Here is a 20,221-nt window from a genome sequence, read left to right as displayed (position 1 = left end):
TATCTGTTCGGTGTTGGCCATGCACACCTCTCGAGCTTGCCCTATGCTAGACGTTGTGTCGTTAGAGGCGAGCGCGGAATGAGAATCCGAGAACTCATCATCGGAATGGACTTCTTCATGAATCCCACGGTTGTTGTTATATCCGACGGCTTCTAGCTGAGCTATTCCCGAATCGACCCTGCTTCCTAGAGAGAAATTAGGGTCGGAATCACCTGAAATGATTGGGGATTTTCCCTTGTTGACCATGTTGATAGTCACTTCTAGGGGTTCATCATCTCGAGCAATCGATCCTCTTTGGTGGGAACGCCTTGATTTGGGCTTTGTCGTTCCATCGGAGATTCCCTCGAATATCGAGACCCTCTGTGGAGCGGTCTTGGGGCAGCTACAGGCTGATAATACTGCCCTGATAAGTTTGGTACACGGACAGTGAGAATCGGTCTTGGGGCAGCTACAGGCTGACAATACTGCCCTGATAAGTTTGGTACACGGACAGTGAGAATCCGCTTCCCGGGTGTTTCTCTTTCGAGATTCATCCGCACCCCCAGCCTGATAGTACAACTCATCGACGTTGCCGTCGGAGTAACCTATCGGCTGCTCACATGGGTTCTCAGGTATAACGCGTTCGTTTGTCGGACGCGTCTTCTTCTGAGTAATCATTGCCTTGTTGGCCTCCGCAAGAGTCGCACGTTTGGAATCACTCCTTTGTGAGGGTGAAACCTTCCTTTGCACGCACCGCTGAGCTGGTTGTTGCAGAGATCGATTTGTTAGGAGATCGTGTACGACCCCCAGTCTGGATGTTGGCTTGAAACTCCTTCAGCGATCTCCAGCTCCCTTTGACAAGTGCTTTTCCTCGATTCTCGGGTATAGCACCGATACGATCCTTCGGAGGATTCTTGAACTCGGGGAAATCCACGCCGCGGTGGGGCTTTACCGGAGGCTCGGGACCTGAAATACGCTGCGGTGGGGCTTTACCGAAGGTTCGGGACCTGAAATTGACGAAGGTTGGAGAGCAATATTACTTGCTTTTACCTTAGGCGTTGTTTTGGCCTTCGGCATCCAAACTCGTTCGGATTTCGGCGATCTCTTAACTGTCTCTCCCTTTAGCATTTCTCGTGCTTTTTGGACCAGGGCTCGGGCATGCGCACGCAAGGCGCGACGCTTCTGGATTCGCTCCTCGAGAGTAGAACGGGTTCTTTTGACATGAACCCATTTGTTCGTTTCTGCTTCGGAGGAGGGGCTGGTTGTTTGGCGTGGTTGCTCCTGGCGTTGCCTGGATTTTAGATCTACGTTATAGCGGATCCCATCCATCGGCTCCAAAGCCTCGGCCAGCTGTCGAGCAAGACGTTGACGCTGTCTTTGTCGTGCTCTCTTTGATAATGCCGGAGCGTCTTCAGAAGTCATCTCCTCGGCGGAAGAGGAGTCCGGATCTGCGATCTCGACCACGTTGGACGACACGGGGACGTCACGTGGTGCAAGTGCAGAGGCGGCAACGGGGTCTTGGATTTTTGAACCGAAGGACCTGCAATCATTTATGAAAGAGGTTACCTTTCTGTACCCGTTTGGAGAGGCGGATCTGGAGGAGGAGGAAGAGAGGCCTTCTTTGAACCGTTGTTGATCGAGCTCGTGTTCTTCATTCGCCCCGATCTTGAGTGCTGGTTGCGTCACGACGGCGTCGGTTGCGATGCCGTTGGCTCCCACTGTGGTCGCCAGTCTGTTTGCGGAAAAAGTTGCTGTATTCATTGCTGCATTCATTACAACTTCAATCGTTACAATGAAATAAAAAGATAGCCTTTTTATAAGACCGGTACACAATGAAAACAAAATAGATACAACTCTTTTCAAACAAACGCAAGATCTGTTTGTCATCTCTTGCTTGCGTGGGTCTTTTGCCTGTGACGGGGATGTTGATATCCGTGGACCACCGGGGCACTCAGATCTGGTCCGATAAAATCGGGCAGAGTTTCGTCTATCCGCGGGGGATTTTAGAAACTCTGAACCTCGTCGATCCGCGTGGGATCTCAGAAGTGTAAAGCTTATGTCTCGGCTAAGACGAGGCACTAGCTCTCCTTTGTATCACCGCTAAGGGCAACACTAAGGGAAAAGAAGGTGGGGAATGAAGAAGAAGACTCCTTTGCTGCAGAAGGCTCGCTCACTCCTCGATCCGGCAGGGCTTCGCCGCTCTCTTAGAAAACCCCGACTCCTTCCTCCGGCAGGGCTTCGCCGCTCCTCTCTGGAATTTCAGATCTCAAAGGCTAGAGCTCTAGATCTGAAATTCCTCTCCCAAAACCAAGGCCAAGAGAATGGAGGCCCTAGGGGCCTATTTATAGGAAAACAAAGGGGGGGTAGGGGCTGGTTGAGGACACCCCCTAGGGGGGTGTCTCGGCTCCAAAACCGAGACACCCCTTGGGGTGTCTCGGCCATGGCCGAGACACCCCCAAGGGGTGTCTCGGTTTTGGAGCCGAGACACCCCCCTAGGGGGTGTCCTCAACCAGCCCCCTACCCTCTCCTTTTCCTATAAATAGGCCCCTAGGGCCTCCATTCTCTTGGCCTTGGTTTTGGGAGAGAAATTTCAGATCTAGAGCTTTAGCCTTTGAGATCTGAAATTCCAGAGAGGAGCGGCGAAGCCCTGCCGGAGGAAGGAGTCGGGGTTTTCTAAGAGAGCGGCGAAGCCCTGCCGGATTGAGGAGTAAGGATTTCTTCATCAGCCCTTCATTCACCCCCCCCTTCTTTTCCCTTAGTGTTGCCCTTAGCGGTGATACAAAGGAGAGCTAGTGCCTCGTTTTAGCCGAGACATAAGCTTTACACCTCTGAGATCTCACGCGGATCGACGGGGTTCTGTTTCTATATCCCTTCGCGGATAGACGAAACTCTGCCGGATTATACCGGAAAAGAGATCTTGAAGAGTCGGCGGTCCACGGATATCAACATCCCCGTCACAGGCCAACAACCCACGCAAGCGAGACCGCACCAAACCGGGACCTCGTGTTTATTTTCGTTTAAGTTGTAATATCTTTTGTTTTCATTTTATTCTGTTGTAACGCTTGAAGTTGTAACAGATCTCAAAAAGAGAATATCAATGAAAACAGCGACTTTTACCGAAAACAAGCTGGCGACCACAGTGGGAGCCAACGATCTCGCCCCCGAGATCGTCGTGACGCAACCGGCCTTCAAGATCCGGGTGAATGAAGAGGTCGAATACGAGTTCGACCAGAAGAAGTTCGAAGAATACCTCTCCTCTTCCTCCTCCAGATCTGCCTCCCCGAACCGGCGCAAGAAGACATCCGCTTCCAAGAACGTTCGTGGGACTTCCAACTCAAAGAACCAAGAGCCCTCCGCTGCCTTTGCACCACGCAACGTCCCCATGTTGCTCAGCATGGTCAAGACAGCAAATCCAGCTCTCCCATCAACCTCAAAGGCGATGGATGATGCAACTCCGATTCTGTCCAAAAGGGCACTCCAAAGGCGTCGTCAACGCCTTGCTCAACAACTCGCCAAGGCCAGGGAGTCAAAAGATGGAGTGCGCTATGCAGAGGACTTGAAGTCAAGGCAGCGACAAGAGCAACGGCAAGCAATCAACCTCCCCTCCAAAACAGAAGCGAGTGAGTGGATCCGTGTCAAGAGGAACCGCTCCACGCTCGAGGAGCGAATCAAGAAGCGCCGTGCTTTACTTGCGCATGCCCGACTCCTCCTAAAGAAGGCGGAAGAAATGCAGCAAGAAACGGCGGTCAAAGCGCCGACCACAAGCAAACAGGTGTGGATTCCCAAATCGAAGCCAACACTTCCAGCAAAGAAGGGTGAAACCATCGCCCAAAGCTCCTCCAAATCAGGTCATGTTTCTACTATCCCGGCACCTTCAACGGCGCCAAGTAAGAAAGGGGATCATTCAAGATCCCAGGTTCCTTTGACAGGTCACCTCGGTCCCTTACCGGCGAATCGAGGTAGAGTACCCGTCAAAGAACGACTGGGACCATTGAAAGGTCCCCAAGTTTCAAATCAGACTGGGGGTCGATTTAATCCCCCCAATAAAGAAAACAAAGGGAAAGCCCCTATCACCGACCGCATCGGATTGCGAGTCGAATTAAAAGAGCCCGTTCAGTTCATACGCTCACAAAAGCGTAAGATTGAACGGGCCACTCTTGATAAAACTAACCAAGTGTTGCATTCCCAAGGGGAAGCACACTCATCTGAAGATGAGAGTGTTATACTAAGGGACACCCACCAACACTCTGTAGGGTGCTCCAGCTATCAAGCTGATGAGTTGTACTACAGAGCTGGGGGTGTGGGTAAATCTCGAAAGAGATATGTGCAGGATATGAAGTCCCAATGCCCGTGTGCAAGTATCATCAAGACGGTGCTGTCGGAATGCCGCTGCAACAGTCCCCCAAGAAGAATCTCGGTGTTCGAGAGACTCTCCAAGCCGAGGCATTTCCACAAGAAGAAATTGCTCCGCCAAAAAGACGAGTATTCAAGAGTGTCGGTCAACATGACCGGCCGAGGGGAATCAACACCACACTTCAGCATAGAACAGCTCGCTGAGGTATCCCGGTGTATAGCACGGATGCGGCCCGGAACCAGCGGCCGGAAGGGCTACCAAAGAGTACCAAAGGGCCTCTCTCTGGAAGAAGAAGAATCAGATGCTGATTCAGATACCTGCTCCGCCGTCGCATCAGATGACACGGCTTCAAGTGCGGGCCAGCCGTACGAATCACTCATGATCAGTGCCGAACAAATGAACAAAATGCTTGAAGACGCCCTAACTCGGCAGAAAGAAGCTTTCAAATTCGAGATGGAAATGACCCTACAGCGGATGAGGGAGATGCACGATCAGCAACTCGCAGCTTTGACAACTCATCAAGAGGAGCCCACTCGACCCAATCATCAGAACCAAGAAGAGAATGAACGGGAAGGGAATAATGTCATTATTCCTCCTGTCAACAACGACAACGGAAGTGGTCCGGTAGATGATAATGCCAAAGAAGACCACATTACCTCTCCCCAAAACCACTCGAAAATAGAAACGAGTGAAGACAAAAAGATGAAAGACTTGGAGAGCAAAATCAATGCATTGATGAATGCTCAAGAGGTAAAAAGGTCAGGTATACCGTGTCCATATCCGAGGGAGTGGGAATCCATTCCATATCCGGCAAAGTTTAATCTCATTAACTTTACGCCGTTTGATGGAAAGGGTTCCCCTACCCAACATTTAATCTACTTCAAGTCTCATTTAGGAATTATTTCCGGAAATGAGCCCCTCATGGTGCGGTCATTCGTCGGCACTCTTCGCGGAGCTGCCTTCGACTGGTACCGCCGTCTCAAGCCCGGAAGTATCAACGGCTGGGATGACATGGAGGACATGTTCTTGACCAATTTCTTTGATGATGACACCGAGGTTTCGATCGGCACGCTGTTCGATGAAAAACAGAAGAATGGCGAGACGGTTGAAAACTTCGTGAAGAGGTTCCGGAACAAAGCTATGAATTGCAGGGACCCGGTCAGCGAGGAATTCATCCTCGAAACTTGCCACAACAATTTAACATTGGACATCCTTGAAGCCATGGGAACGGCACCGCCAACGACCTGGAAAGACTTGAAGGTGAGAGGGGAAAGAGCCGAGCGACTCCTCAAAAGGAAGAAGGCTGAAAGGGGCCAAATACCAAACAGTGTCCCACAACAGAAGAACTTTACCCCTAGGGGTAAGGGGAAAACACAAGCAAATGCTGTAGATGCGAATCAAGTGTTTGAGGTGCAAGCACAGCCGCAACAGCCCCAGCAGCAACAGAGGGCGCCTCAACAATCGAGATGGCAACAACAGCCCCAAAGGCAAAAGGCCGCGGAGCCGAGGTTCCCAAAGACCTACTCGTTCAAGGAGGATGAAATCCCGGGTATCTTCAAATACCTCGTTCAGAACAACAAGATCAAGTTGCCACCGATTCAGGATCAAGAAGATGCCAAGAGGGTCAACGATCCGAAATACTGTGCATTCCACCGAGCGGTGCACCATCCCACCAAGGTATGCTACGCTCTCAAAGATAAGATTCAGGCCCTAATCGATGTTGGGGTTATCACCATGAAGCAGCCCAAAGAGAAGAAAGTGGGTGCAAACATGGTATCCATTAGTTTCGGGACTGTTCCCTCGAGTTGGTTCCAACACGAGCCGGTGATCAATGCAGCAGTGAAGACGGTGAATGATGATCCTCACCAACAGCGCCAGAAAGGGCTCGTGCCACACACAACCCCAAATGGTGAGATTCTGTGGGTTCATCCGGACTTGATCACAGATGAGCAATGGACCGGATCATCATCAAAAAGAAAGTCAAAAGGAAAAGGGAAATCTTGTTATGGAGCTTCTGCCATTCCAGGAGAAGAGGACGACAAAATCCCAACCTTTCCACTGTCTGAAGACGAACAGGAGGTCTTTGCAACCCGAAGCGGGAACGAGTATCACTACAAGTACCCAGACGCTTCCGAGCAATTGGGCACCAAAACCCCTCCTTCCAAAACGTTGGCAGAATTAGGAATCTCAGCAATTCCCCCAACACCCGCATCTGCGGAGAAAGTCCAGCAAAAGGAGAAGGGGAAAGAGCCTCCGCAGCAAGAAGCCCAGAACCCGAGGCAGTCTCGATTCAATCATCCGATTGGGAGAGACAAACCGGGAAATACGAGCTCACCGCCTCATTTCGACATCATGGCGCAGTTGGCCAACATCCCAGCTCGCATAACTCTATACGAGCTGTTGCGCCTTTCAAAGGACACAAGGAAAGCGCTGCAAGAAGCCTTAAGTGACTCTGAAGCTTTTCTGACTCGGATCAAGCCATCTCCAGAAGGACCAGAGCCGTCAGTTCAACAATGCAACCTGGCGGCGCAACACTTTCCCTGCATCTCCTTCACTAAAGAAGATATGCAGACGAAGAATTCAAAGCATGACCGACCGTTGTACTTTACCGGTCACATTGGCTCCAGCGTTGTCAACCGGATCCAAGTCGATCCGGGTTCCGCTGTTAGCATCATGCCATTCCGATTGATGCATCATCTCGGAATCCCGACTAGCAAATTAGCATCCACTGGCACTACGATTTATGGATTCAACACCAGCGGGTCTAGGCCCTTGGGGAAGATCCGAGTCAAGTGCCAGATTGGGGATTTGAGGTCGGAGGTCACTTGTTATGTGATTGACGCGGAAACATCCTATAACTTACTGTTGGGTCGACCTTGGATCCACGGTAACCTTATAGTCCCGTCAACTCTACATCAGTGTCTCAAATATGTAGACACAAACAATGAAGTCAAGACGGTGGTCGCGGATAAGCAACCGTTTAAGGGATTGGAGAATTACTTCACCGATTCCCTTTTATACGGCGCTGAATCCGATACTGAACCATCGGCCCAAGGAACGGACAGCGGAGATGAAGCTGATACCGAACCAGGGCTTGATTATGATGGTGGTTTTGTTCTTAATGACATTGTACCCATTGTAATCAATCTTGACGATGATGAATCATCGGAGAATAGTTGTAACTGGCAACTTGCCGAAGAACTATCAATAAACGATGATTTAGAGTATTTGATGTGTCTGGATGACGTCACTAAAGAGCTTTGTGATAATCCTGACCTACATATGCCTCTTCAGTCATTTTGTCTGACGAAAAAGCAGGTACAAGATCCATGCGGAGCGACGCTTGTCATCCCCGCGGGAAAATGGAGTGGAAAAGAAGTCGTCTACGGCAAAGGAAAAGAAGATCCGACACCCGATCACTTCTTAGAGGAAGAAGAAGACGAAGATAAACCTGCTCCTCATCTATTCAGATATGACGCAAAAGCGCGCGATATGATGGAAAAGTATGGGTATGACTTCACACTCGGAGAAGGTCTTTTCTTTGGTCGAGGCCCACGAGTTCCACCTCGAATGGCCTATGTACCGAAGGGAAAACCCGACGATTATTATCGCTATAAAAGAGGTCTCGGCTACGTCTCCTCGTCCGACGACGAATGTTGCTGGCAAATCATTGATCAGATCGCTAACAAGGCTAGAAACGGGTACTCTTCCGACTCTTCGGCTGGGGGTTCCGACACTAGCCTTGGCGAGACGTTCAAAAGGTTGATGTCAAATATGGTCACGGTCGATCCTACCGCAATAGAGGAAGACGACCAGATGCCAACATGGGAAGATCCTTGGGTTCACCACCTAAACATGCAGTATGGTGATAGGTTCGAGCAAAGAGAGCCTCCTACCGAAGATCAAGTACTCCAGGTGAATATGGGAACTGAGGAAAATCCTAAACCGATATTCATTAGCGATAGTCTTCTACCCGATGAGAAAGAAGAGTTAATCTCTCTTATCAAGGAGTACATTGACGTGTTCGCCTGGAATTATGAAGACATGCCAGGACTCGACCCGAACGTAGCAGTACATCGTCTCAATATCAAGATGGATGCCAAACCAGTCAAACAACAACAAAGACGGTTTCGTCCGCAAATGATGGAGGCGATCGAATCCGAGGTCAAGAAGCTTATTGACTCGGGCTTCGTTCGAGAGGAGCAACATCCAGAATGGCTAGCCAATATTGTCCCAGTCCTTAAGAAGAACGGGAAAGTCAGGATTTGTATCGACTTTCGGGATCTCAACACTGCTTGCCCAAAAGATGATTTTCCCCTCCCCATCACGGATGTCATCATCGACAATACGTGTGGGTTCGAGAGGATGTCTTTCATGGATGGTTTCTCTGGTTATAACCAGATAAAGATGCATCCGGATGATGAAAAGCACACCGCATTCAGAACGCCCCTCGGTGTCTTCTGTTACACAGTTATGCCCTTCGGCTTAAAGAACGCAGGTGCTACATATCAACGAGCTATGTCAAAGATCTTTCAGGATCATCTCCGAAAGACTGTTGAATGCTACGTAGATGATCTGGTCGTGAAAAGTCGTGATAAAAAGGATCACATCAAAGACTTAAAGACCATGTTCGACTTAATGCGAGCCCATCAGTTGAAGATGAATCCTACCAAGTCTTTCCTCGGAATGTCGAGTGGAAAATTCCTGGGATTCGTCGTCACCACCAAAGGTATCCACATCGATCCTGATAAGGTAAAGGCGATCAATGAATTACAACCTCCGAGAAACCTCAGGGAGCTCAGAGGATTGCAGGGGCGATTGGCTTATATCCGTCGGTTCATTTCGAACCTCTCAGGAAAATGCCAGCCATTCTCCAAGCTCGCAAAGAAGGGCGTATCATTTGTATGGGATGAAGCTTGTCAGAAAGCATTCGAGAGCATTAAAGAATATCTCTCAAAACCTCCCGTACTCGTTGCACCGAAATCGGGCAAACCGTTCTTGATTTATGTCAAGGCGACGAGCCATTCATTAAGTGCATTGCTTGCACAAGATGACGATAACGGTCACGAGCAGGCAGTGTATTACTTGAGCCGAACCATGGTGGGCGCCGAGTCTCGATATCCTATGATTGAGAGGGAATGCCTCGCCTTGGTGTTCGCCATTCAGAAGATGCGACATTATCTGGTCGGGCAGACCATTTACGTCATCTCTAAAGTTAATCCGGTTCGAGTATTCATGACTCAACCCGCTTCCATGAGCTGGCGGTTAGCAAAATGGGCCTTACTCTTGTCCCAATACGACTTGCATTTCAAGCAACAGAAGTCGGTCAAAGGACAGGCCATATGCGATCTCCTCGCAGCTAATCCAACTACGGATCCTGCCGAGATATACGACGACCTACCTGATGAAACCCACGAGGTCAACGCAACTTCACACCAACAAGTGTGGCGTTTATACTTCGATGGCGCCTCTCGAGCAGCTCTTGTCACAGATACTCCTGGACGTTCTAAGGTCTCCTCCGGGGTTGGAGTGGTCTTAGTTTCCCCAGGAAAACACGTGATGCCCCGAGCCTATTCATTAACCAAGCCATGTTCAAATAATGTGGCAGAGTATAATGCACTGATTATTGGACTCAACTTCGCTAAGGAGCTGGGGGTTGAGTATCTCGAAGCCTTCGGCGATTCTCAACTAATAGTCAAGCAAGTCCAAGGAGAATATGAAGTCCGAAGTCAGGATTTAATTCCATACCATAAGATGGCAGTGGAGATAGCGGAATCATTTGAAGGATTCTTCATCGAACATATTCCACGGCTACAGAATACCTATGCAGATGCGTTGGCCGCATTGGCCGTGTCACTAGCGCAGCCTCCCGAAACAGAGCAGTTTGTTACGGTAAGAACTCACCAACTCCTAGTGCCGCTTTACAGTGAAGATGCCGAGGAAGAAGAAGTTCAAGAGGTACACGCTACTCAAATCGAGTTCGAACCACGAGATTGGCGTTTCCCCATCATCGACTACGTCTTGCATGGAATCTTGCCAGAAGATGTGAAGGAAAGAGAGTCAATCCGGCGAAGAGCACCCAGATTCTACTACAATACAGAGAATCGAACGCTATACCGCAGGGGGTACGATGGGCTGATATTGCGTTGCCTATCAACCAAAGAAGCCCAAGAAGTGCTTAGAGAGGCACATGAAGGGGAGTGTGGCGCGCACGAGCCTGGCCCCAAGCTTTATGATCGCATCAGAAGAATGGGATATTTCTGGCCTCACATGATGAGCGAAGCAATCACATATGCCCGGAAGTGTCATGCGTGTCAAGTACATGCGAATTATATGCACCAACCTCCGGAGCATCTGCATCCCTCGGTAACATCTTGGCCGTTCGAGACTTGGGGAATGGACATTGTTGGTCCTATAAATCCCCCTTCGATCAAAGGCGACCGGTTCATCCTGGCGATTACCGATTACTTCTCCAAATGGGCTGAAGCAATTCCACTCAGAGAAGTTAAGACGAGCAACGTCATTGGATTCATCAAGCACCACATCATTTACAGGCATGGTGTTCCAAGACGAATCATACATGACAATGGTCCTCAGTTTGTCAGCAACGCCTTCATAAGGTTCTGCGAAAAATTCAAAATTCAGGACATCTCATCAACGGCTTATAATCCCACAGCAAATGGATTAGCTGAAGCCTTCAACAAGACTATCATAAAACTTTTGTCAAAGCTTGTGAAAAGTAACAAGCGAGATTGGGATGACAAGCTCGGTGCAGCACTATGGGCCTATCGTACCACGGTACGTACACCAACCGGTGCAACCCCGTATTCATTAGTATATGGATGTGAAGCCGTTCTCCCTTTGGAAGTTCAAATTCCATCTCTTCGGATCGCCCTTACAACCCAAATGACGACCGAAGAACAGCATCAAAAGCGCCTCGAAGAACTCGAGATGCTCGATGAAAAGCGCCTGGAGGCTCAACAGCATATCGAGTTCTACCAAGCCAGAATTTCTCGAGCCTTCGACAAAAAGGTTCGACAAAGGAGTTTTAAGGAAGGGGATTTGGTCTTAACTGAAAGACATCCTATGAACCTGAGCTCCAAGAAGAAGGGCAAGTTCGAGCCCAAATGGGAAGGACCGTTCGTAGTAGAAACAGTCTACTCAAACGGCGCCTATCGCCTAGTCACCAAAGATGGTGATCGGCTGATGATGCCAATAAATGGCAAATTCCTGAAGAGGTACTATCCTTAGCACCTTTCAGAAGGAGCTGATGTATCGGGAAGTTCCCGGAAGAATACCACATTGGGGTATTCTTAGGGATAACCTGGTCGGTATAAGAGAGATGAACAAGAAGTCCACATTCGAACCCCGAATGTTCTAGTTTGTCAGACTCTAACCCTCATCAGATGAGATCCAATCATTCGAGGGATTAATTTTCCCTCACAAAACTTTCATTGGTGTTCGATTACTCATAGTCTTCGCCACACATTCCTCACTCGGTCAAACCTTACGACAGTTAGGACCAAAGCCAAAGTCCCCTCTCGATTCCTTCAACGAACGAGAGGTCCACAAATCGGGCGGTCAAACTTTCACGTAGTTGTGATCGTTCCAAATTTCCCACTTGGTCAAACCTTACGACAGTTAGGACCAAAGCCAAAGTCCCCTCTCGATTCCTTCAATGAACGAGAGGTCCACTTTCAAACTCCCGAATGACCAAACCTTACGACAGTTAGGGTCATCTCGAACCCTCGCTTAGTCACAACTTACCCTGGTCGAGACTAAGACCGAGTCATCTTTTGTTCAAATGACCAAACCTTACGACAGTTAGGGTCGTTTGAACTTTCCGATTCTCGGAGTGGAGATCCCACTTCTAGTTTCATCCTGCGGATTCTGGAGGTGGAGATCCCACCTCGAGTTTCCCTCTTTTGCTGGAGATAGAATATAAAATTCTTCCTCTCCAGTTCTGAAGATAGAATATAAAATTCTTCCTCTTCAGAGTCAAATGACCAAACCTTACGACAGTTAGGGTCGTTTGAGCCTTTCGGATTCTGGGGGTGTGCCACCTCGAGTTTCCTTTCCAGCTGAAGATAGAATATAAAATTCTTCCTCTTCAGAGTCAAATGACCAAACCTTACGACAGTTAGGGTCGTTTGAGCCTTTCGGATTCTGGGGGTGTGCCACCTCGAGTTTCCTTTCCACCGGGAGATAGAATATAAAATTCTTCCTCTCCTCGGACCTTTCCGATGCTCGGAGTGGCGACCCCACTCCCAGTTCATCATTCCGGGTGCTCGGAGTGGAGATCCCATTCCCAGTTCATCCTTCCAGATACTGGGGGTGGGGAATCCCACCTCAAGTTTCCTTTCCAGCGGGAGATAGAATATAAAATTCTTCCTCTCCTCGGACCTTTCCGATGCTCGGAGTGGCGACCCCACTCCCAGTTCATCATTCCGGGTGCTCGGAGTGGAGATCCCATTCCCAGTTCATCCTTCCAGATACTGGGGGTGGGGAATCCCACCTCAAGTTTCCTTTCCAGCGGGAGATAGAATATAAAATTCTTCCTCTCCTATTTTGACACAACTTTCAACTTCCAATCCGCGCACTTGGTGCGTGGGGAATTTTATCCCGAATCCTAAGTAGGGATAAGTCAACACCTAACACGTGTTGCCGGGTAGCCTATTCCCGTAACAAGGGCAAAGTCTACGTATTCGAAGTCGTAGCAGCAAGTCTAAGGGAGTTCATTCCTTTAGCACAACGTTACATACGGAACGGATTTCGATAATCCGCATGCTAGCCCGATTCAAACGGTGATCGGTAAAGGCACATCAAACCCGTTGAAGGCTGGGGGTTTGCCAAAAACCCCAAAGTCAACGCCTAACACGCGTTGCCGGGTAGTCTATTCCCGTGAGAAAGACGAAGCCTATGTATTCAAGATCATAGCACAAAGCCTCAGAGAGTTTACTCTCTCAGCACAACGTTACATGCGGAACGGATTTCGACAATCCGCATGCTAGCCCGATTCAAACGGTAATCGGTAAAGGCACCTCAAACCCGTTGATGGCTGGGGGTTTGCCAAAAATCCCATAAATCTGTCATTCGGAAGAGATACAGAGAAAACACAAAAGAAGCAAATGCGGATTTTCTATTAATAAATCAAGTCAAAAGCATACAACAAAAGCTCGTTAGTCCGAAGGCAACCGACGGCTAAGAATATGAGACTCTAAACCAGAGAGCCTGTCCATATAGTCCTGCTCGAACTCCGCCTGCAGGCTAGCTCGGACAGAATCTTCGGAACTGTTGAGAACCTCTGCGGCTTCGTGTCGTAGCTTCATCAACCCCTCCTGCACTGATCCCAGCCTGTCGAGTGTCCATTCACGAGAACGCTCCAACCCAACCAGTTCCTCAGAAATGGTAGCGGCAGATTCTTCGGCGCGTTCCAAGGCCTCCTTCAGTCTAGCTATCTCTGCACGAGTGGAATCTAAGGAGCTCACTAACTCAGCTCTGCTGGTGTCTTTCCTCGCCAGAGAGGCCATCAGCTGCTCGACAGTGCGCTCACGTGATCGAAGCTCGCTGCCAACGGAAGATCGCAGTTCATGCCACTGCGTCAACCTATCCTCCACCTGAGAAGATGCAAAAGAGGGAGCTCCACCAGCCTTCAACTCCCTCAGCTCTCGAATCTCTGACTCCAGGGCAGCGAAATCAGCTGTAAAGGAATCGGCCAAATCCGGATATCCCTCTTCCCTCATCATCATCATGTGACGGGAGAAGGAACGCCTGAACTGATCAAAAGAAGACCCTCTGTGCAGAAGCTTATCAATCACGCCGTTATAAAAGGCAGTAAAGAAGCCGAGGTCAGTGCGGAAGACATCCCCATCTGGATTGGTATCGGCCAAGAGAGCATGGACCTGCTCATATAGAGACGGTCGAGAACCTGCAAGCAGCAGTATGGGAGGTCAAGAAACTATTAAATACAATCGAAAAGACCCTAAGGGAAATTCGAGGTATACCTATACCGGCGGAAATCCCCTCGGGTTGGGGTTCGACAGGCTCCGAAGTAACGACAGGAATGCTCATGGAAGGTATATCAACCCTCGTGGGCAAGTCAGTCGTATTAGGCGAAGGCGGGAAAACACCCGAAGCTATAGCAGAATCAGGTACAGCGCCTGGTCATATAGTTGCACTTCTTTATTAGTCAAAATGGAGACTGAGACAAGCAAAGAAGAGAGGAAATTGGATATATACCTGTGGATGAATCACTCTCAAAGAGTGGTCTCACAGTCCCGGTGGGAGCTTGTTCAGCTAACATATCGGCTAACAGTCCAGAGTCAGGTCTCGGGAAGACCGGTGCAGGAACATATCCCTGCTCTTCGAAATCTGCAATAGGGGAGGCCCCATCCCCGTCTGGCCCTTCTGTCGCAACACCTGCAGCACCGGATGTAGGTATATCTGAAAATGAACCGGTGGGATCAACACCATCTGCCTGCCCAAGATCGATGTTCAGATCAATGCCCAGGGAGCCATCACGAAGGGCGTCGCACACCTGCTGCATGAAGCAGTCCATGTTGTCAGCCCCAGAGAATACCGGACCTGGTGGAAGCTCGCCCTCCTCGAAGTACGGATGTGAAGCTATGCTACCATTGGAAATCCAAATCCCATCCCTTCGGATCGCTCTCGCAACCGAGATGACGACAGAAGAACAACATCAGAAACGTCTTGAAGAACTCGAAATGTTAGATGAAAAGCGCTTATAAACTCAATAACACATTGAGTTTTATCAAGCCAGAATATCTAGGGCTTTTAACAAAAGAGTCCGACAGAGAAGCTTCAAGGAAGGAGATCTTGTGACGCCCCTGGGTTCACACAAGGCTGCAGTCCGAGGTGAAACCTAGGATGTCAAACCTGCTATGCACCACACCGTGCAATAACATGTTTCACCATCACAATTAACATCTATCTAGTAGAGTCAACAACTGGTGTAGGTATAAAATAGGTAAAAGATAATATAAGATATACTGATGAAATGATAATAGTCACATAAATATCTCATCATCCAACATACAGAAATACATAGTCAATGTCTGAATAGATAACTGGAATACTCAACAAGTCTCAAATACAAATGTCTGACAAGAGGAAATAAGGCACACCGCCTTTACAACTTCTAGAATAAGACTCTCAAATACCTAAACAAAAGTCTACTATGGAACTCCAAAAGAAAGTATATCTAAGTAAACAGCTGAAGCTAAAATGCCTCGTCATCAATCTACGACTCTCCGGGCTCCTAGCTCGTTACCTGAAAGGGGGAGGGATAACGAGCGTCAAAGCGCTAGCGAGTAACATCACAACCAACCCCAAGGGAACAAGGCTCGTTGTATAAGAAAATACAGTTATTATATAAGAGATCTAAAATCATTGATCTTACTATAGAGGGTTTTAGTATTTAGAAATTTACAACACGAGCATAGGTACGTCGAGCGAAATAATCCAAACAAGGAAACCCTCATGTATATACCTTGTATCTCAAATTGTAAATCTCTAAACACCAAACCCGAGGTTCTAGTACAGAAAACAATAATAAAAGAAATACAACTAATCTCAGAACATAAGTACAGTGCCAAGTCAAAATCTATATAGCTACCATGTCTTGATCTTCTGTGAGATAGTCATATGCAGGGTTAAGAACTATGTCCAAGATAGGAATTATATACTGTGATTTCCAAACTCTTGGAATAGGTGGCAGATGTCCAACACGAGGACTGAAATAGATTATAGTCCAACACAAGGACTTCTATAGATTATAGTCCAACACGAGGACTGTGAAATTTTGCAACGGTCGCTGAGATATATAGAATAATCTACTTATATCAATCCATACTAAAATCAGTGTGTAAGTCCCCAATTTATACCCTCAGGTCATCTATCATGCATGGATACATAGTAAGACTAAATACCATTGTTAGATAATCCAGGCGATCACTCGAACCTGAACGAATATTCAAGAATGCACAAAACAGGGCAAAAGCAACAGAGAGAACGGCGGGGGACCGCACCTTCTGTCGGTCGACCGCTGCGACCTCGCGGTCGACCGACAGAGCATCGCGGTCGACCGATGAGGCTCTGCGGTCGACCGCAGCTCCAAAACAAGCCCAGCGGTCGACCGCACTGGTCGACCGCCGAGCGGACAGAAACCCAAATCTGGGTTTCTGTCAACTCGAAACCTGAAACAAAATTAACAAAATTTCTACGATAACAAGTATTCTAAAGTTCTGGAAAGAAACATAACTAGTCTCAAGCATGAAATCCATAATCCCAATATTTCAAAATACATGAGAAACAAATTGAAACGTTTTAATGACAGTAAAACATGGTTAAACTCTTGTTTAAGAAGACTCAGATCTAGATCTTCATTAGACAAAACGTTGGTGAACTTTCATAAACTGAAATATCGATTCTTGCAATCCATGATGTAAAGAACTCATTTTTATACAAAAATACCTGTTGGGCTCTTCAAAAACTCATGAAAAAAATTGAAATAAAACCATAGAAAATAGGGGTGAGGGATTGGGCGAGATGATACTCGCCTTAAATGCTGACAACTGCTCTGGAGATGGTCCTCCTTTGCTCAAATCTGCGAAAATCCCCTGGAACTCTTCCAAACTCCTCAAATCACCAGGTCCAGCTAGGGTTTTTGAGAGAAGAGAGATGGGGGCTAGGGTTTAATGTCTGAGGTGAAATAGGAGCTCTCCTGGGTTGGAATAGTATAAGTACCAATTCCCTAACCCGACCCGAAACCCAAAAGACCAAAACAAAACCTGAAACTCTCTAATACGCTGTTTGGTCGACCGATACGGTCGACCGCCACGGTCGACCGCGTCGGTCGACCGCTCAGCACAGAAATGCCTTCTGTTAGGCATTTCACCTATTGGCCTTAACACTCGATTTCTCTCACTTATATACACCTGATGGGTTCCCAAACACTGATAAATATATACATCTGATATATATACATGATTATTCTTCATAAGAAGATTATTCACTATTAATAATTCACATGTATTTATTATAGAATTTTTGGGGTTTTACATTCTTCCCCCCTTCAAAAGAATTTCGTCCTCGGAATTCGGAAATTATACGAATCTCAAAATATGAACTATTAGATAACATATAGAGATATTTATACTTAACGGTTTAAAATGATAATATTCTCGCTTAAATCCTAATCTAGTGGAACTAGTACATCGGGCGAAAAATCCAAACATAAAATGATAATATTCTCGCTTAAATCCTAATCTAGTGGAACTAGTACATCGGGCGAAAAATCCAAACATGGTACCCCCCATACATATACCATGTGTTCCAAAAGATTAAAATTTAAGCGAAAACATCTTCATTCTAGTGTTAAATAGGAACATAACCAAAGATATAAACATAAAGTAAGATATATAACATAATAAGAATTAATTTACCTGCTCAACCAAGTGTGGGTAGTCGCGACGCATGTCCTCTTCGCGCTCCCAAGAAATCTCCTCAATGCCTCCTCGGTTCCACTGAACTTTCACTAAGGGAATCACCTTATTCCTGAGTCTCTTGTCCTCCCTGGCAAGTATATGAACCAGAAGCTCAATAGTAGTCAAATCCTCCTGAAGCTCAATCTCTGGTGCATCCAATATTCGCTGCTACTCCTCATCATGCAAGTGTTTCTTCAGCATAGAAACATGAAACACATTGTGTATACTAGACATCGATCCTGGAAGATCTAGTCTGTATGACACAGCTCCAATGCGCTCTAAAATCTAAAATGGTCCAATATATCTCGGCGCAAGCTTCCCCCATCACCCAAATCGCTATACGCCTTTCATAGGCGATACCTTCAGCATGACTGAGTCTCCCACCTGAAACTCCAAGGGTCTTCGTCTCTTATCTGCATAACTCTTCTGCCGACTTTGAGCGGCTAGAATCCGCTCCCTGATCAATGTCACCTTCTCGGTAGTCTGCCTCACCAGCTCCGGTCCAAGCATCAAGCTGTCCTCCGGCTCGGCCCAACATATCGGTGACCTAAAAGGTCTCCCGTACAATGCCTCATACGGGGCCATCCCGATCGTCGCTTGATAACTGTTGTTATAAGCGAACTCTATCAATGGAATGTGATCCTCCCAGCTACCTTGAAAGTCAATGACACAAGCCCGCAACATGTCTTCCAACACCTGATTCACTCTCTCTGTCTGACCATCCGTCTGTGGGTGGAAAACACTGCTGAATGATAATTTGTTGCCAAAAGAGTCCTGAAAACTCCTCCAAAAGTGTGAAGTGAACACCGAACCTCGATTCGATACAATCGTGTCTGGAACTCCATGAAGTCGAACTATCTCCCGGATAAATATCCTCGCATATGCCTCGGCAGTATAGTTAGTCCTCACTGGAATGAAATGTGCCGACTTCGTCAACCGGTCCACAATCACCCAAACTGAATCATTCCCCTTCTTCGACTTCGGCAACCCTACAATGAAGTCCATAGAAATGTCTGCCCACTTCCACTCTGGAATGGGTAAAGGCTGAAGTGTCCCTGCCGGTCTCTGATGTTCTGTCTTCACCTGCTGACAGGTAAAACATCTAGCCACATAGTCTGCAACCTTTCTACGCATACCGTTCCACCAGAAATGTCTCTTCAAGTCCTTGTACATCTTGGTGGTCCCTGGATGCACTGTGTATCGAGTACGGTGTGCCTCATCAAATAACTCTCTCTTTAGCTCTGCACTGGCTGGCATAACCAATCTACCCTTCATCCGTAGACCTCCATCAGCTCCAATGGTCCAATCAGTCTTAGGCTCTTTGGAAATCTTCTCCTTTCGGATTTGAATCTAAGAGTCTCCCAACTGAGCTCTGACAACTCTGTCACTCCAAGGTGGCTGCACTGAGATAGCTCCCAAGAATGCACTGGTCCCTCCAATCTCGGGCCTAAAATCAAACTGGCTAAGAGTGATAAGATCCCGATGTAGTGAACACCTCAAAGCCGAAATCCGGAATCGACGCTTCCTGCTTAATGCATCTGCCACGACGTTCGCCTTCCCCGGATGGTACTGGATCGTGAACTCGTAGTCCTTAATAAACTCAATCCATCTCCTCTGTCTCTGGTTGAGTTCCTTCTGGGAAAAGAGGTACTTCAGACTCTGAAAGTCTGTAAACAACTCAAACTGCACTCCATATAAGTAGTGCCTCCATGACTTCAGTGCAAATACCACTGCTGCCAACTCCAAATCATGAGTGGGATAGTTCTGCTCATGCACCCTCAACTGCCGTGAGATATAAGCTACTACCCTCTGAGTCTGCATCAATACGCCTCCTAAGCCTGCCAACGATGCATCTGTATATACGACAAATGTCCTGTCATTGCTCAGAATGGTCAAAACTGGCGCTGTAGTCAACTTAGCCTTCAAAACATCAAAGGCCTTCTGGCACTCCATGCTCCATATGAACTGTACACCCTTCTTCGTAAGGTGTGTAATCGGTGTCAAAATCTTCGAGAAGTCCTGAATGAACTTTCTATAATATCCAGCTAAGCCTAAAAAGCTGCGAATCTCTGTCACCGTCTTCGGTGGCTCCCAATCAAGAACTTCCATGACCTTAGCCGGGTCCACTGCTATACCCTCTCGACTGATAACATGGCCAAGAAATCTGACTTCTGAAAGCCAAAACTCGCACTTGCTGAACTTAGCATACAGCTGATGCTCCTGAAGAGTCCTCAATGCTATCCGTAGATGCTCCTCATGATCCGCCTCCGATCTCGAGTAAATGAGAATATCATCGATGAAAACGATCACAAACTGATCTAAGAAGGGACGGAATACCCGGTTCATCAAGTTCATGAACACCGTGAGTGCATTAGTCAACCCA

The 20,221-nt window shown here is 47.7% G+C and overlaps 1 protein-coding gene across 1 annotated transcript; it reads right to left on the bottom strand.

Annotated features, from left to right (window-relative positions):
* Positions 1-13,448: 13,448 nt before the first annotated feature.
* On the bottom strand, positions 13,449-14,913 carry LOC109828319. The gene is made up of 3 exons (XM_020395343.1): positions 14,573-14,913; positions 14,338-14,493; positions 13,449-14,261 (listed from the first exon to the last, which is right to left on the bottom strand). Exons 1-3 carry the CDS (start codon positions 14,889-14,891, stop codon positions 13,513-13,515), a joined length of 1,224 nt encoding a protein of 407 aa, XP_020250932.1. The 5' UTR covers positions 14,892-14,913; the 3' UTR covers positions 13,449-13,512.
* Between the last annotated feature and the right edge of the window lie 5,308 nt (positions 14,914-20,221).

Source organism: Asparagus officinalis, unplaced genomic scaffold, assembly GCF_001876935.1.
Source record: "Asparagus officinalis unplaced genomic scaffold, Aspof.V1 AsparagusV1_Un1021, whole genome shotgun sequence".
Classification (NCBI taxonomy): Eukaryota; Viridiplantae; Streptophyta; class Magnoliopsida; order Asparagales; family Asparagaceae; genus Asparagus; species Asparagus officinalis.
This window is presented reverse-complemented; position numbering and strand designations above follow the sequence as displayed.

Excerpts from the sequence above, each read along its gene's own strand:
- LOC109828319 (XM_020395343.1), bottom strand. The coding sequence starts at position 14,891 with ATGGACTGCTTCATGCAGCAGGTGTGCGACGCCCTTCGTGATGGCTCC. Across the intron at positions 14,494-14,572 it reads TGAGAGTGATTCATCCACAG|GCGCTGTACCTGATTCTGCT; the intron begins GTATATATCCAA and ends CTATATGACCAG. Across the intron at positions 14,262-14,337 it reads GGGGATTTCCGCCGGTATAG|GTTCTCGACCGTCTCTATAT; the intron begins GTATACCTCGAA and ends TGCTGCTTGCAG.